Genomic DNA, 17959 nt, shown 5'->3' with positions numbered 1-17959 from the left:
ATACAGGATGACCCATTGTAACAATAAGATGTACAAGACACTATATTGAAAACAAACTTTACAACTTGTGGTGGCGAGGGAGGGAGGAGTTGGGGAGGTGGGAAGGGAAGAGATGGTAGGGGAAAAACAGGAGGAGGTAACAATGCTCAACAGGAAATGTACTCATTACCTTACTTATGTAACTGTAACCTCTTTGTACACTATTTTTACAATAAAAAAATGTATTAAAAAAACTTAAATGAGGAGCCAAATCTACAGGGACTACAGGGAAGGCCAGGTACTTATACCTCCCTTATTGGATCCCTTCTTTATTCCCTAGAGAAATGTGGGGAGGTTAAATCATCATTCTGAAGGTACTCATGTGATATGATAAACAATACTGAATACTTGGTAGCTTCCTAAGAATAAACAAATTAGTTAAATCAATCATCCCTGCTGAAGGAATGGTACAAGTCTGTTTGAGAATTGACTCTCCTAACCCACACTTGACTTCTCTAATGCTAGCTCTCAGGGCTTCTAAGACTTATTATATAGCAAGCACCTGGGATCTTGTTAAGATAAAGGTCTTGATTTATCAAGTATAGGTAATGCTGAGGCTAATTTTTAAAAATCTCAATTTCTGAGGGTAAAACCTAAGCATCAATACAGTTCCCTAGTGAGACTAATGTATAGCCAAAGCTATATATGCTACTAGATTTAGAGGCAGCTGACCCTCTAACCCTTGGCTCTACTAAGTATCTTTCATGGCCTAACCAGTATTATTTGGCTCCTGAGTTGTGAAAACAGAGAGAAAAGAAGTACACAACACTCATAAGCTGTGAGCTCTGTGGTTTAGCAATCATACTTAGTATTTTACTACTACTGCAGCTGCTGCTGCTGCTACTGCTGCTGCTGCTGCTGCTGCTGCTGCTGCTGCTACTACTACTACTACTACACCATCACCATTGTCACTACCACTACTACTAGCACAACTGTTATTTAGGCATGTTGACAACTAGGAAGAGGAAGAAACCAAATGATGTTATTAGGTAAATTATGAACTAAGGTATGTCAGTATATAGAAGATGGAGAAGTTGTAGGGATGAGCTGCAGTGATAATTACAACTCCTGTCATTCACTTTGCTCTTTTGGGGGGGGAGGGGAGAGGAAATGTTTGAGGGCCAGTACCATGCTTTGAATTCAAGGCCATGTGCTCACACAACGGGTGCTCTACCATGTGAGCCACATCTCCAGCCTCGCATTTTTCTGGTTATTTTGGAGATGGTGTCATGTTTTCTGCCCAGTTGGCTTCGCAACCATGATCACGTGGATCTTAACCTCCTCAGTTAGTAGGATAACTGGCAGGAGCCACTAGCAGCAAGCTTCACTTTGGTCTTAATGTATATGAAGCACCATCCCACTTACTGTCCAAGGCAGAACCTAGAGATTCTAATTAATTCCAAACAGAGCCTTAGAAAGGCCTGAGCTTCTTTTCCCATGGTATAAAGGAGCTGTAAGTCCCCAAAATAGTGATGAAGACCAAGATGTGGCTAAGAATAAGCCACAGTTAACCACTGGCAGGCTCAGGAGGGTGAGAAGTGCATGGCAATGCCTCGGGAAACAAACAGAAAGAACTGTGCAATCTGTGCACACCCTTGTGGGGCAGTGAGAGCAATGGGAGGCTCCTGACTAGGGACTGGGATGAATTCAAGTTGGACTACTCTTCCACAGGTTCTTCATGTCCATCTCTCCTCCTTTGTGCATCATCTCAGGACTGTGAACTTTGTAGAGCTTCTTTAAGATGCCTCTCCTCCCAAGCCACCTTCCCGTGTATCAAGGAGGTCAAGAGGTACAGCAAGCCAATTCACAGAGGTGCTTTATGCCACTCCCATCCATGTCAAAGGAGAAATGAATTTCCATGAAGAAGCAGCTCAGGAGACCAAACCAGCTGAAGTGCACATGCTAAGCAATGATAGAAGTCAGGAACTGAAACCTACAAAGACTCTAGAACCATCATCAACTTCACTATGTGTTCATTTGAGAAGATGTTTTTAAAAACTATTGAGCTCATTTTCACCAACCATGACCATTGCAGCATGGCCTTCCTCGATCACAACTCCATTACAGAAACACTGTTGTTAAGGCTCCAACATCGCACACAGGAATCTAAGAGGCCCCTGGAGTTTGCCCACATGCCCTCATGGAAAATATGGAGCTTCCAGAGCTGGGCTTGGCAACTTAACTCCACATTACATGACTCCACCTCAGAACTGTGTGCTCAGCATCTCCTACTGCTGCTTCATCCTCCCGCAGAATAGGAACCTGGTTTACAGATGAGCAAAGAGAAGAAGAAAGGAACAGTAGGACATGTCAAGGAATTCAGATGTACATAATGGAGGAAGCAAATTCCAGTCTAAACCCATGTGGCCTCTCTCCAGGCACCCCATTAACCCGACTTGTTCTTTCTACAAAACACTGAAAAGCTACCACTTTTTAGGACTTATAGGACCAGAGAACCTAGTCACTTTCCATAATTATTTCTACTATCTTTCCTTTTCAATAAAAGCCACAAACCAAAAAGACCTTTTGGTGTAAAAACATTTTCCCTAGACTCCATGAGATTCCTCAGCTTCACAGTTGCTGGTCTGTAAACAAGGAGCCAGAGGCCCAGAGGATTATGTGGCTTCCTGGGATGTTAAGTGAATCAAACAAAGAGGCAGGATCCAAATTCAAAAGCCTCTGTGTCTCAGGCCATGGCTCTGGGCACCAGCCAGACTCAGTGGTTCCCCACAAAATGTGCAAATTGGCAGCGAGGGGGCAAATTGACACTAAATTGTCACGTCCAGCTTCTCCATCAGCTCATTTTAAGAGTGCTACCCTAACTGGAAAGTTAGCTCAGCCAAGTTGGCCCCCACCACCACTGGCACACAAATAATACTGAGGAAGTAAACTAAGGATGGAAGGAGAGAGGTCACTCAGCAGCAGTTAACTGTCTCCATGGAGTTTTCCTAGCTTCGTTTTTGTTTTTTTTTTTAATCTCCTACACACACAGCCCAAATAATACCTTTCCTTAGAGAATATATGGAAAGACTCTAGAAATTGTAGGATATTGTATGTCCTATCATTCAACAAAAACAAACTCATTAAAATATCAAATATGTTTTCACATTCCTATGTACAGAAAGACAGAAAACATACTATAATTCTGTCAAAACCAATCCCAGTAACAGCCTGAACCCTTGACTGAGAATGGCCTTCAGCTTGTAACTATGAATGTATTTATTCCATGCAATTGTTGGTGTTTTGTTTCAACCGAAGAATTGAAACAAAACCTCCAAGTAAGTGGGGAGGACTCTCACCTGTGAAAGCATTTGTGGCCTGAAAACCAGCTTCCTGCATACTGCTCCCCAGACAAGCTTGTGTTTCGGCTCTTAAGCTGTCCTGTCACGAGGAAACTGCCTGGGCGAGGCCTCAGGTCACTTCCATCTTAGCCTGTCCAAGTCCATCGCTCTGCCGGTCCAGCTTTCAGGAGCATCTGATGCCCACTGGCCGTGCTCCCACACCCTGTGAGCAGGCAGTACCTGGACGGCACGCAGTCCAGCAGCGTGTGGGGCACACGGTCACGTCAGCTGTCCAACCAGAGCACTGAAGCCATGGTGAGCCCAGGAGTGGAGAGGCTGTCCCACTGAGACCTGCTCTCCCACCTCAAAACGCAGGCCTCCTCAGCCTCGCGGCAGTCGGCATCTTCCACAGCCTCAGCCTCACCAAGGGAGCCCAGCCTGTTCTGATCTGCTGCTCTCTGTGCTTCACCTCTGCTCTTGCTGAAATTAAAAAGAAAAAGGTCACGTTCTTGAGGACCTGCAGAACCATAAGATTAACAGACCTACAGAAACCAAAAGAAAAGCCGCCTACAGCCCTGCCCATCACCCTTCAGTAGGCACTGAGGGCATCAGTCAAGGGGAGATGACAAAGGGTTAAAGCTCCACCTTCATCCCCAGAGTACCCCAGCCATCCACTCCTTCAAGCCTCTCTAAGAACAACTATGAAGACCACAATATTCTAAAGTCCTTCCCCAGTTACTTAGATCCATACATACCCTGAAGAATCTGGATCCTAAGATAATACAAGTGAGGTTTTAAGTTCATATCAACTGCCATCAGCTCTCCACAAAGGGAAACTCAGGGTTTGAACAGAGCACTTTTTAAAGGTTACGTGAATAAATGGAATTTATTCCAGGGATACCAGGATGATTCAACATATGCAAATCAATAAATGTAATATAACAATTCAACAAAATTAAGGACAAAAACCACATAATCATCTCATCAGAAGCAGAAAGTGCATTTGATAAAATTCAACATTCCTTCAAGATAAAAAAAATAGCCTTCAACAAATTAGGTATAAAAGGGACATATCACAAGAAAAACCATATAAGACCACAGAAAATATCATGCTACATGGGAGAAAGCTGATAGCTTTTCCTCTAAGACCAGAAACAAGACAACCATGTCCACTTATACCACTCTTATTCAACATAGTGGTAAGCCAGAGAAATAAAGGGCATCAAAAATGAAAACGTCAAAGTTAAATTGTCCCTACTTGCAAATTACATGGATTTTTAGGCAGAAAAACATGAAGATCTCTACACCACCTTTACAGTAACAATAAAAAATTTAAAATTAAAAAAGGAAAACATAAAGATGCCACTAAAAATTATTAGGGCCAATAAATAAATTTAGTAAAGTTATAAGATGAACTATGAAAGTTAGGATGATTTGTCATACACTAATGCAAGCTTTCTAAGAAAGAAATCAAGAATTACAAAAAGTTAAAGACATCTAAGAATAAATTAAGAAATTAAATGATTTCTACAATGAAAATTACAAAAAACAATAAAATGAATTGAAGAAGACAGTGGAAATTAGTAAGATATCCACATTCATAGATTGGGAAGAGCTGCTAAAATTTCCATACTATACAAAGTGAATTTGAGATTCCATGCAATCCTCCTTAAAATACCAATGATCTTCTTAACATAGATAGAACAATCTTAAAACATTTATGGAACTAAAAAGACTTCAAATCCAATTTGAATCCAAAAGAACAGACCTGCAGATATTGCAGCACCTGAATCCAAAATGGGCTACAAAGTTATATTAGACAAAACAGCATGGTACTGTCAGAAAGAAACTCCAGACCTACATCAATGACACAGAACCAAGAATAAGAAATACATATATATGGCTAGAAACTTAGGAAATAATAGAGGGAAACACTTGGAGATATTAGTTTGGGCAAAGGTTTTTTTTTTTTTAAACATGACCCTAAAGACACTGGCAACAAAAGCTAAAAATGATAAATGGGATTACATCAAACTAAAAACCTCCTGTATAGCAAAGGAAACAATCAACAGAGTGATAATACAACATACATAATGAGAAAAAAAATCTTCAAACTATCTGACAATGGATTAACATCTAGAATATGTAAGGAATTAAAACAATTCAAAAGAAAAAAACCCACAAATAATCTGATTTTTAAATGGGTCAAAGACTTACAATCAACAAGCATAAGAGAAAACATTCAACATAATTAATCAAACAGATCCCAACAGTTCTTTATCTGGCTTCCCAGTACTTTCCATACTTGGAACTTCCTACAGATGTCTTGATCACTTAACATCCACCTCTCCCACTGGACTCTTAACTGAGTGAGGACAAGGGCAGTGACTAGTTGATTCTCGAAATCTCCTCAGTATCTAAGACAGCCTGGTGCCAGGAGGTGCTCAGTAAACACACATTGACTGAATGAATGGTGAGTGAATGAAGGCAGTTGTGCTAAGCTTCCTAAGTACTGTTCCTAGTACAAAAGCAGTTGAATGCATAGAGAAGGCTCAGTAAATACCTACAAAATAAATCCACCCGAAGCCCTGAGGCTGACAAGAAGCATTTCTTATGTTGAGAGGCTGGTCCTCTATTTGGCTCTGATCCTATTGACTGGAAGGGATTTTCCTTCCCTCACCAGTCAAGATGAGACAGTGATTACAAGCAATGACCCTACTGTACTCACACTTCACAGAATATACTATCTAGTAAAGGCTTTTAGAAGCTACTCTGAAACTGTAACCTCAAATCCTACCTATCAGAACTATAGAGAGAAAATTCTATTCCACAGAGGTGAAATAACTGAGTGCCAACAAATATCGTATAGGAGACCCAGTGTGTATACCAGGTCTCTTGTCCTCCAACCACAATACTCCCCAACTTCTGAGAGTCAGGTAGCTCCCTAAACCTAAATGCTTTAGGCCTAGTAATATTCAAATCCAGAAAAGCCAAGAGAAGAAAGAGGAGAAAACGAGATAACTTACCCAGGATGAAAGGTCACAGAGTCAACCTGAGCCACATAATTAAGAGTTCACCTCTACAGCAAGCCCAGTGTCATCAAACACACACACTACACAGATGTTCTATTTATACTACGAAGATGGGCAGGACTAACCAGGAAATAAATTAATTCAATATTGCACTTGAAAAAATGTCATTAAGTCCCTCCCATAACAGAGCAACAGTTACTAAGGAAATAGAGCACATCCAACGGAAAAACACCCCCACAGGAAGGGACATTAAAAAAAAAAAAAAAGACCACTCACAAAACCTAACCAAGTAAGTTGTAGAATACATTTGCCTTATTAGTGGTTCATAAAAACTTATATGAAATGAAGCCTTCCTAGGAATCATTCAGAAATAAAAACAGCTGCATTCATATCATTGCTTTCATTTAAAAAAAATATGCTATAAAAATACACATGTAATTCAGGAAACTGGAGGATCACACACGGGGCACAGAGGCCAAAACCCAACAAAGAAGTGAAATGACCTCTTTTCAAAAATCAAGAAACATTTTTTTTAATGTGCACAGAGAATAACGGCTGCAGTTTCAGTTTTTATTTCCTCTCACTGTGGACAGACTGTTTCACTGGTGGAGTGTCTGTTACCTAGGTGACGGCTAGACTGAGCAGTAGACAGCTCCAGGCCATACAGATCTGAGAGCTCTGTCTGCAGATCCGCATACTGCACTACCACTGGAAAAGTTGCAGGGACAAAGAAACACCAAAAAATGAAGAAGTAGTTTTAAACTGTGGCAAGTATTAGGCACTGATACAAAACTTTAACAGCACATTAGTGAATTCTACTGGCTGGCTCACTTAAATTTAAAGTGGCAGAAGGTTTTTAGTGAGACAGATATGAGAAGAAGGTGTGAGAAAAAAACCAACAATCTACTTTTTGACTTGTATTGGAATTAAGTGTGCACTGTTGGAGAGAAAGATTACATTTAGGAGTTCCTCTACCCCAAAAAGCAAATAGTTTACACTTTTGCAAGGTCCAGTATATTTCAGGATTCCTTAACTTATTTTGTTTTAAGGAAGAAATGTTAAGAGCAAATAAGGCCCTTATCTTTAAGGTAGCCGTGGGTAGACTTGGACAAGTCACTGGACCTGACCAGGCTTTCTTTTCCTTACCTGTAAACTGAGGGGGTAAAAGTCCAGGTCCCCTCCAATCTGAACAAATGTGTGTCTGTGGCTGTATGTGGCCAAAGGAGACAGAACAAACTGCATAAGAAGGGCACAATATACAGACTGTAAGCTTACCAAGGTATATGAATCTCAGAACAAGTCAGAAACATAGGATGTCTGCCACCACAGGAAGCCAAGTTATTCAAAATAGCCAAATTCTTCAAATGCTACTTTTCATTTTGGTAATTTCTGGGTATAAGATAACACGCAGCTTATACTATAGTATAATCTCAAAGATTTATCCTCAATGAGCTATGGTTATTTCTTCAGTATAAAGTAGTGTCTTGTTTTAGATAACCAATTCAGGAAGTAAGTACAAAAGTCTACATCTGGCTCAAACATACAGATGAGCTGCAAAGAGGAAGAACAGCAATTGCATTACAATAGTCTTTAAGTATCACAGTTAATGTTTAATAAAGCCTGTGACATATATAGCATGATGTTTATCTCAAACCAAACTGGAAAAAAGTTCCCCTAAAAATTAAATAGGATAACTATCCACAATGAATTTGTAAGTCTATAAATACCTGCTCAAGTGATCTAGGAGTGGAGAAAGCCATATGGAGACACCTACCTGATCCCTTCATCTTATGTAGTATGAGACTCCAGAGGCTCAGGGAGGAAAGGAAAGATGTCAATGGTGAATGTGTTAATATACACAAAGCCAAGACCAGAGCCAGATGTCTGGAACCAAGCCCAAATTCCAACTTACATTGCACATGCAGGAAGAAGCTGGCTCAGAGTCAGGGCGGCCCGTGAGGCTGAAGAAGGGGAGTGGCACACCCCTGTATCATCCTGTTCACTAGGATCCAGGGAATATTGAAATGGTTTAAACCATTTATACCATATTCACAACTCTCACATGGACAAGAGAAAAGGAAAAGACCAGGGATTGCCATAAGTAAGATATCTCCAGGTAAAAATACATCCAAAGGTCAACTGGCCTAGTCCAAGCATGTCACAATTGTGGGTGCCAACTGAGCTGGCAGTGAATGTGAGAATCAGTAACCCTGTCTCACTCACAGTTCTGCTGACCACCAGCCTATGTGACTGCAGAAGCAAGTCAGACCTGGGGCTGGCCTCTGAGATGCTCCACACCAGGTATAGTCCCCACAATAATTTTTTTTTCCAATAAAATTGAGCTACACTGAGATAAAATGAGCTTGGCAGGTAACAAATAGGAAGTCAGGCAATGAGTTAACAGTATATGAGAAGGAAGGGGAATGGCAGGGGTGTTTCATTCTCTATGGGATTAAAAGAGAATAATGACCAACAAACTATTTGCATGAAACAATTTCTGTCCCACTTACCAAACTACTTGCTGTCAGCTTGCAGCCATATTCTGCAAGTCACTTGAGCCTAGCCAACAATATCCCCTGCTCTCTGGCCTGCAAGGTGCCAAGAAATCTACATCTTTTCATCCATTCATTGCTCCAGCAGCAATCTCTGTGAAGCCATTTACTCTGACCACACATTATGTTAGGTCCTAGGAAGACAATGATGAGCAAACAAACCAACCTTCTGTTCCCATGATAGCTATGTTCATTATCTTGTCTGCCTATGGAAGCAATGCTAAATATTTCCTGACTACTCTTGGCCCTGGCCAAAGAGAATAGGCTATAGCAGGTGCTCAGTAAGTGCTGGCTGGTATTCTACTGGGTTTTATCTGCACATCAGCTGGCTTACCTCCTCAATCTACTGCCTCAGTCTAGCATCAGCTAGACAAAGTACCAAGGGCACTTTATATGAAGAAACTAATGGCTAGGGGGCATTCAAACTCTGGAGAACGCTCCACCTGGGCATTCTGGCTAAGGCTTGCCAAACTCTCCACTATTTAAAGCATACTCAAAAGAGAGCTTCACACACAAATGAGCCAGAGAAGAAAAGTCCAACTCTGAATCAGACTAATTTGGCTTTACTTCATTCTTGGCTTTGGTATGCCTTTGGTAATTACTTAATGTCCCAGCCTCAATTTCCTTAGCATAAAATGGAAGCAATGACCAGACACTGGTGGCTCATGCCTGTAATCCTAGCTACTCAGGAGGCTGAGATCTGAGCAATGCAATTTGAAGCCAACCCAAGCAAGAAAGTTCATGAGACATTTATCTCCAATAAAACACTCAAAAAAAAAAAAAAAAAAAAAAGCTGAGCGTGAAGCTGTGGTAAAGCACTAGCCTTGAGCAAAATAGCTCAGGAACAGCACTCAGGCCCTAAGTTCAAATCCTATGACCGGCACCAAAAATAAATAAATAAATAAAGGAAGCAATGATGAAACCTACTACTGTGCATTTAATGAGAAAATCTACATTAAACATTGTATCTCTAAAGTGCTAAAGAATTTACAGTGTTACAATTACTACAACTCACCCACAACAGAGAATATACCCCAACTCATCTCCAGTTCTTATCTGAGCAAACTGAATACAATAGGGTACTTTCTCTCATAGTTCCTCAGCTGAATATCCTTTTGAAAAATTTTTATTATCTTTAAGTAGTGGTACACAGGAGTTGCTATTCAACAAATCAGTTTGTGAGTGCAATGCATTTTGCTCCATGTTACCTCTTCAGTTGGTTCTCTTGATCTTTCGTTTTCATTGTGAGAACATTCGTTATTTTTGCATTTTCTTTTCTTTTTAAGACGCTGTACAGAGGGGTTGCAGTTACATGAGTAAGGCAATGAGTGCATTTCCTATCGAGCCCGGTTACCCCCTCCCTTGTTGTTCTCTCTCTCTCCCCCACCTTCCTCATTCCTCCCCACCCCCCAAAGTTGTGAAGTTCATTTCCAATATACTGTCCTGTGGGTATCATCGTTGCAATGGGTCATCCTGTGTCCTCGTTTCAGCATTTTGTCATTCCCCTTCCCCTCCCCAAATGAGACAAATGTATATACAAGATGCAGGGCACCAAAACCAAGTGCTGTGACAACAAGGGGAAGAACATACAAAGGAAACAAAAAAAATTGCATAGTACATTAAAAACAACAACAACAAAGAAAGACCTCTTGTGTCCAGATCTTGAGGTTCATTTCGCTTAGCATCACAGCTTTTGACCTTTCCTGCTCATCTGATAAAATTATTCTAGACATATACTAACTATTGCAGATGAGGGAAACCATGGGACCTATAGTTCTTTGGGTCTGGCTTACTTCACTTTATTTATGTTCTCAAGAGATAGAAACCAAAGCTCAAAGTCATTCCATGTCAGCTAAAATTAACAACAGAGACAAATAGGAGAAAAGAGAAAATTAAAGAAAATGTGGGTGAAGTATTTGATATAAAATGTGGTGAAAGAATAGAAGGAAAAAAATGACAAAAAAGAAATGCCTTAAAAAAGAGCCTCTTGGTTAAGGATACAGGTGGACCTGTTGCAACAATGAGAAGTACAAGTTGTCATGTCCAAAACGAGCTTTACAACGTCGGTGCGGGGGGGGGGGGGGGGGGGGGGAAGGAGAAGGATTGGGATTGGGGGGGAGGGGGGAGGCTGGGAAGGGATGTGAAGGGTAAACCAAAGGAGGAGGCTGCAATGCTTGGTAAGAAATGTACGCATTATCCTGCCCATGTAATTGTAACCCCTCTGTACAGTATGTTCACAAATAAAATTAAATTAAATTTTAAAAAAAAGAGCCTCTTGGTACTAATTTTTTATGTTTTCATACCAAAATATCAAAAATTTTCAATGTAACCAAAAGGAAAACTATATTTAACCAAGATAATCCATGTCCTGCTCAGAAAATACTCATGTAGGTCTAGTCTGCCTTTCTTTCCTCCTCTTTGCTATTTAGCTTGATGCCTTTGTGTATACTTCAGCTTTCCCAAGGTCCAGTAGAAGTACATAGGGAAGACATCCTACCAACTTCATCTGACAAACTGAGGTGGAGGTCTCAGACTCCAAACCTTGTGATGTTCCCCACCAACCCTATTCCCTCACTTAGGCTGGCGATGAGCAGCTGAGAAGACTGGAGTAACTGATCCGAACATAGCCACACTCTGCTCTGCTGGTATTTAGTCAGGTGTCCATGATATGCTCAGACCTCTGGCTTGCCCTTTGGATGACTCTGGGCCCAAACCTGGGCCCTGATAATGCAGTGGCCTCTCTGCCCACCAAATGGTGCTAGATGCTAGAGCAGAACTAACTTGTGAAAAGCTAACAGAATCAATCAACAATAAAACAGCCAAGGTTCCCTATAGAAATGAGCAATATACGTGACTTTAATCACTGGCAAAGGTTCCTAGATGCTCCTTGTTTACGAAGCTCCAGACCAGCTCCACATTTGCTTCTTCAATCAAAGCATACCATAAAGACCAAAACATTCAATAAGTAGTTCTGTCTTGTTTACATCCATTTATTTTCTGAGAAATATATTCCATCAGGAAAAGAAAAACTTTCCACTGTATGATTTTTCATAACTTGGTATCAGGTTTGAAATGGATGGTTATAGATAAAAATATTTCCAGAGAGTCCTGAGTTGTCTGGAACAAACATTGGAGAAAAGATGTTGAAAGAGCAACAGAGTCTAATGGCCACTTCCTGATACCTGCTGCCTGCAAAGCTCTGAACCAATGAAGGAAGCAAATGCTCAGCTTAATGTAAATCCATCCAACTGTTTGGTACAGACACACTCAGTCTTGCACTCTGAAAGAAAGACTCCTTATAGCCTGAATACCTACTAAGACAAGATTTAAGAGAAGTCATAAACCTTTAGAGGACAAAGGAGATTCCTACTGCCTGTAAAGCAGACACAAATCCAGTCCATCTTCTCTCAGTACATACTTTCAACCACTCTGCTGTTTGCTCATTTACAGAAACCAAAAGAAGACATAAAATGCAATTAATAATGCGTCATCTGAGTTGTTTTACAACAATGGAAAGAAACCTTAGTTTCCCACAAGACCTCAAAGATAATCTCTAGACTAGCCTCCTCACAAGAATGGCTTAGAATTCAATGGGTAAAGGCAGTCATTTGAGACATCCTAAATTCTGAAAATAAATTGGTTAGCCCAGTCAGTGTTGGTGGGACAACATAACTATGATCACCAAAATCCAAAGAGATAAACATTTCAGCAGATGTCTAAAAGGACTGGCCCTGGAGCTGACGTCAATGGTGGCAACTGGGCCCAAGTGTGTGACAAATGAGCCCTCAGTAGTTTACACATAATAATGAATACTACACATCTATGAGAGGCCCCAGCACACCAAGTCATTTGATGAGTAGTCCTAACTCTATATATATTAAGGAAAAGACTGATAGAGTTTCACATCTTCCTGGAAGGCTGGACAGGCAAGCCTGTGAAAATGCATATGTTCTGAAGAGCAGCTGTTGAAAAGGGCAGAGAATTCAGAGGGAAGGCTGCCTGGCATTTAACTAATGTGACTACACAAACCCCATCCCTGTGTACTTATTCTGGAGGCCTCCGGCCAAGCAGAAAGAGTTCATTAGACTAATTTTTGCTGCCTGGGTAACAAAAGTCCATGTATGTGCTCTTATGCAGCAAAAGAAAAGTGAGGTTTATGCTTAGGGAAAACAGTACAGACAGGTATTATGCCCCACTAAGTAGCCAGGGAGTAGCGAAGAGACACACAGGGTGATCAGAGCAGGTTCTCACGTACCCAAGACCATGCACCTTCTGAGCTGCTGAGCTGCAGAGATCTGACCAGCAGCTAGAAGCTGCTGCATTCTAAAGCATCCTTAATCCCAAGAGAGACTGATATCTGCCTGATACAAATAAACTTTTCTCTCTCATGGGACCTACTGAGACCTACAGAGAGATTTCCTGGATCCCACCCAGGAGCACTGCATGACAGGAGGGCAAGCAGGAGGGCACTGTAATCACCAAATATAGAGCCTAAAATCACACACTGGTCACACAGTGTCTGAGAAACCTTTCATGATCTAAGCACCACAGACCTCACTGGCCTAATAGTCAACTTCTTCTGCATTTAAAACTATGTCATCCTAGCTGGCCACCAATGGCTTGTGCCTATAATCCTAGCTTATCCAGGATGCTGAGATCTAAGGATGTGGTTTGAAGACAGTCATAGTAGGAAAGCCCACGAGACTCTTATTGCCAATAAACTATCAAAAAGCTGGAAATAAGGCTGTGGCTCAAGTGGTAGATCACTAGCCTTAAGCAAAAGTAGCTCAGGCCCTGAGATCAACCTCCCGGGCAGGCCCAAACAAAACAAAACTGTCATCTTTAGCTCTTCCCTTTTTCTTATCAAAATCTAGCTTTTACTGATTCCTTCCTCTCTAAAGTCAACAAATAGGAAATGACTTGTTCAAACTTCTTCTTTTCATTGGAGACCTTGGCAAACCTCTTCAAATAGAGGTCAGGGCCTCCCAAGCTCTGGGCATCCTGGAGACACATGGGAGGAAGTCCAGGAACAACCTGGGAGGAGACTTTACCCGTAATGCACAATCTCCCACTATTCCCTTTCTGTCCACAGTTTGGTAAAGTTAGGCCCTCAAATAATACCAATAAGGACTTCATTTCCACATAAGAAAGCAAGCTGATTTGCTTTTAATACTGAAACTTGCTACAATACTCTCACTGGGCCCAGAGTTCCATAACTATCCCATGTAATCACCTAAACTATATTTTATACATTTGGACTTAAACTATATTGATAAATACAACTGAAATAGGAAAATATACATACACAAAACTAATGACCATCATAGAGAAAGGGGTTGGGCTAGCTGGAAAAATAGGATAAAAGAAATGCAGGGGTAGAAGTAACTGAAAGGGGTTCCATTAGATGCCAGGGGTTCTAGAACTTTTTCAGGACTGGCATAACTGCTCCCAACCCAGAGGTGTTGTGAACTGGGGGATGAGCACAGCCAGGATTAGAATGCTGATTCTGCTGAGCAGCTCACCAGAGCCTTCTCAGGCATGTTACATAACCTGCCAACTTCAGTCTCTCCTTCCCTAAAACAAAGCATTAATATAACTGCAACACAACAGTGGTTATTGAATAAGGAAGTTCACACAAGAACATGTGCTTTATGCAAGGACTTCTAACAAGTCCTGTATACATTGTTAAGGCAATGCTGGGAGCAGGGAAAATAAACAGAGATGCAGTTACCAGGCCCTCAGGAGAAGTGTGGGCTGTGCAGTTGTGTCAGCCAGGCTGTAAGTGAAATAGGAGGAAGAAAATAAACTTTCTTGACTGTGTAGAACGAGAGGAAAAGAAAAATGTAATACCATGCCATTCTATGAATGAACACTCAATAAATTAAACTAAGTGCATGTTTAGATTAGAATTTAATATTTTTAAGCTAGACACCAGTGCCTCATGGCTGAAATCCTAGCTACTCAGGAGACTGAGATACAGAGAATCACAGCTTGAAGTCAGCAGGGCAGAAAAGCCTCTATCTCCAAAAAGACTCCATCTCCAAAATAACCAGCAAAAAAAAAAAAAAGTGGCCTAGGATGCCTACAGGCTCACATCTGTAATCCTAGCTACTCGGGAGGCTGAGATCTAAGGATCAGGGTTCAAAGCCAGCCCAGGCAGGAAAGTCCATAAGACTCTAATCTCCAATTAACCACCAAAAAGCCAGATGTGGAGCTGTGCTCAAGTAGTTGAGTACTAGCCTTGCGTGGAAAAAGCTCAGGAACAGCACCCAGGCCCTGTCAAGCTTCAGGACTGGCAGAGATATAGAAGAGTGCTAGCTGAGCAAACATGAAGCCCTGAGTTCAAACCCTGGTACTAGCAAAAGAAAAAGGATATCATTTCTATCTTCAAATAATTAGTTACATATGTTAATATTTGATAGATTTTCTTTTCTTTTCACCATGGACCAAAGCCTCCCGGTGTAAGGCAGGCCTTTGCCTTGCTGTTGTAACCTGACCCTGTATTTCCCTCAGAAGGCCTCCTTCCTGCTTGAGCACAGAGCCAGCCACTATTGAATGCACACTGACTAACTGCAAGGGATTCCCCACACTGCAGAAATCACTCCTATTGAAATGACTCATCCCCACACTTCCTTTGCATAAAAACATGTTATTATGTTCAAGAAAAACACACCAGAAATAATAGCTAAAGATGGCATTTAAATAACTTATACCAACACCCAAAAATGGCTTCCTAGAGAAAAAGAGAGTTACTGGCATTTTTGAGGATATTATAAAAGTTCTCTCTTCGCTCCTCCTTCACCCACCTCCCCTATGGATAGTTCTGGCCACAAGCTGCAAGGATTTTCCTGGCCTAGAGGTAAACTTGAGAAAAGCAGGTTTTATAGCAAGAAAGAAGACTGCCTTTGAAATTTAAAAGCAGCCTAGCTACTTACTCTATACTACCATCCTTTTCCTTTCTAGTTCCCATGGAAACAGACCTCCGATCACCAAAACCAGGGTAAAGATAGCACCATGCCCAGTTTTCCCTGCAATTGGTTACCATGGGAACTGTAAGAGAAAGGAATGGAGGCTGGGTAGCTAGACTGCCTGCAAATCATCTGGTCAGGAGCTATGCCTGTAGGACTCTATGGACTCTTCAGGGATGAAATATCCACTCAGGAAAAGAGTCTCAGAGACAGTGTAGCTCACAGAAGGCTATACTATATGGATTAAATCACCTACACACAGAGCAGGTGATTTGCCTTCTCAAAACATCTCTTCAAGCCAACCACAGATAACCCATTTTTCCCATGTCAGACAAGTGGGCTTATATCTCTTGGGAAACACAATGACCCCAAACCTCCTGACTCAATTTCTGTGGGCTGGGACTAAGACTCTGTAATGTTTCATAAGCTTCAAAGACAATCCTGACATATGATCATTCTAAGAAACTGATGAATGGACAAGGGCTTCAATTCTACAGAAGATGTTGGTGACTTAAAGGTTCAGGCTTAGCAAGTTTCAGGCAGTGCCTAACATTGTTTCTTTTTTTAATTTCTATTTATCTTTAAGTAGCTGTACAAAGGAGTTGCCATTTAACAAAGCAGTTTATGAATTCAATATATCTTCATCGACATCATTCCTTTTTCTGTTTCTAAACAGCATTTCTAAGTAGTTCATGTTACTCATCCTTAAACCATATCTGAGTAGTCAGATTCTAGGTTTTAACAAGTTTGGCTCTAGAACTTTCTCCATAGATTAAAGATAGATAGTGCAGTCATTTCTGCAATAACAGTTTATTTCCCACCTCTGGCCATCAGTCCATTGTCCATATCAGGCCTCTGAAGTAGAATGCTTTGGTGCCTGGGACAGACAAGCAATTCAAAGCCTGCTTCCTCTGTCTCCAGAGATAATCATGTGGATCAGAGGCTAACAGAACATTCAAAACTTAGTTAAGATGCTAAGTATGATTTAGCCATCAAGAAAACAAATCTGGCTCTTCTATGAAACATAAAAGAAAATTCCATACATTTGAGGATCAAACTATTAGTAGAAAATGTGTGAAATATTTAGAAAATATTTATAAATATAAATATATTATCAAACAGAATGGAGTTGCCCACATGTAGTTTTAAAAGAGATGAGATAGAACTTTGCAAAACTCTAGTATTATTAATAAATTCAAGTAGCTTTAAAATACTTAGTGTAAAAAGAAATGCAGATAGTAAAAGCAGTTCTATACACTTCATTATGACAGTAACATGAACATAATGTTTATTTCTATATTAAGCCATGAAATAGTTTTGAAACACATAAAATGCCATGTATTATTCAATGCCAGTGTATCCATAAGCAAATTACTGATTTTCTAGTTTAAGAAATTACCATTTGCTTATATGTAAAAGTAAACTATTTCATTTTGTTTTAATAATATACTTTGTGGACTGTGAATGTGGCTTAGTGGTAGAGTGCTTGCCTAGCAAGCATGAAGCCCTGGGTTTGATTCTTCAGTACCACATAAACAGAAAAAGCTGGAAGTGGCGCTGTGGCTCAAGTGGTAGAGTGCTAGCCTTGAACAAAAGAAGCTCAGGGATAGTACCCACCCATCCCCATGAGTTCAAGCCCTAGGACTGGGGCTGGGAATGTGACCTAGTAGTAAAGTGCTTGCCTAGCATGTATGAAGCCCTGGATTCGGTTCCTCAGTATCGCATAAACAGAAAAAGCCAGAAGAGGTGCTATGGCTCAAGTAGTGGAGGTTCTAGCCTTAAGCAAAAGAAGCTAAGGAACAGTGCCTAAGCCCTGAGTTCAAGCCCCAGGACTGGCTAAAAAAAAAAGATAGATAGATAGATAGATAGATACTTGTAAATTATTCAAGAGCATAACTAATCTTTGAAAATTAAAATAAAAGCAAAGATTTAAAATATAAATCACTGACTTACAAGCCTACCTGAAAATATAATCTTCTGATTGTAAAAATGTAAAAAGGGAAAAAATCAATTATTTGATTAGTCAACACACACAACAATGAGAAGCATTTTTACGAACTCCTAAAACTACAAGCAAGTAAAAGAAA

At 40.6% G+C, this 17959-nt stretch overlaps 1 protein-coding gene across 2 annotated transcripts in view; it reads right to left on the bottom strand.

Annotated features, from left to right (window-relative positions):
- The window catches only part of Ldlrad4 (low density lipoprotein receptor class A domain containing 4), a 347246-nt gene that overhangs the window by 262192 nt on the left and 67095 nt on the right, over positions 1 to 17959 (bottom strand). The window contains exons 1-2 of one of the 2 annotated variants that reach the window (XM_042683673.1): positions 6347 to 6428; positions 3339 to 3800 (exon numbers count right to left, since the gene is read on the bottom strand). In XM_042683673.1, coding sequence (XP_042539607.1) covers positions 3339 to 3378 — 40 coding nt within the window. In that variant the 5' untranslated portion in view covers positions 3379 to 3800; positions 6347 to 6428. Of the gene's footprint in view, positions 1 to 3338; positions 3801 to 6346; positions 6429 to 17959 lie in introns of those variants that run through there. The other variant, XM_042683674.1, reaches the window with a different exon arrangement.

The sequence above is a fragment of the Dipodomys spectabilis genome, unplaced genomic scaffold, assembly GCF_019054845.1.
Source record: "Dipodomys spectabilis isolate Male_0828 unplaced genomic scaffold, ASM1905484v1 ptg000083l, whole genome shotgun sequence".
In the NCBI taxonomy this organism is placed as follows: domain Eukaryota; kingdom Metazoa; phylum Chordata; class Mammalia; order Rodentia; family Heteromyidae; genus Dipodomys; species Dipodomys spectabilis.
Note: the sequence above shows the minus strand (reverse complement) of the source record. Positions and strands in the feature narration are given on the sequence as shown.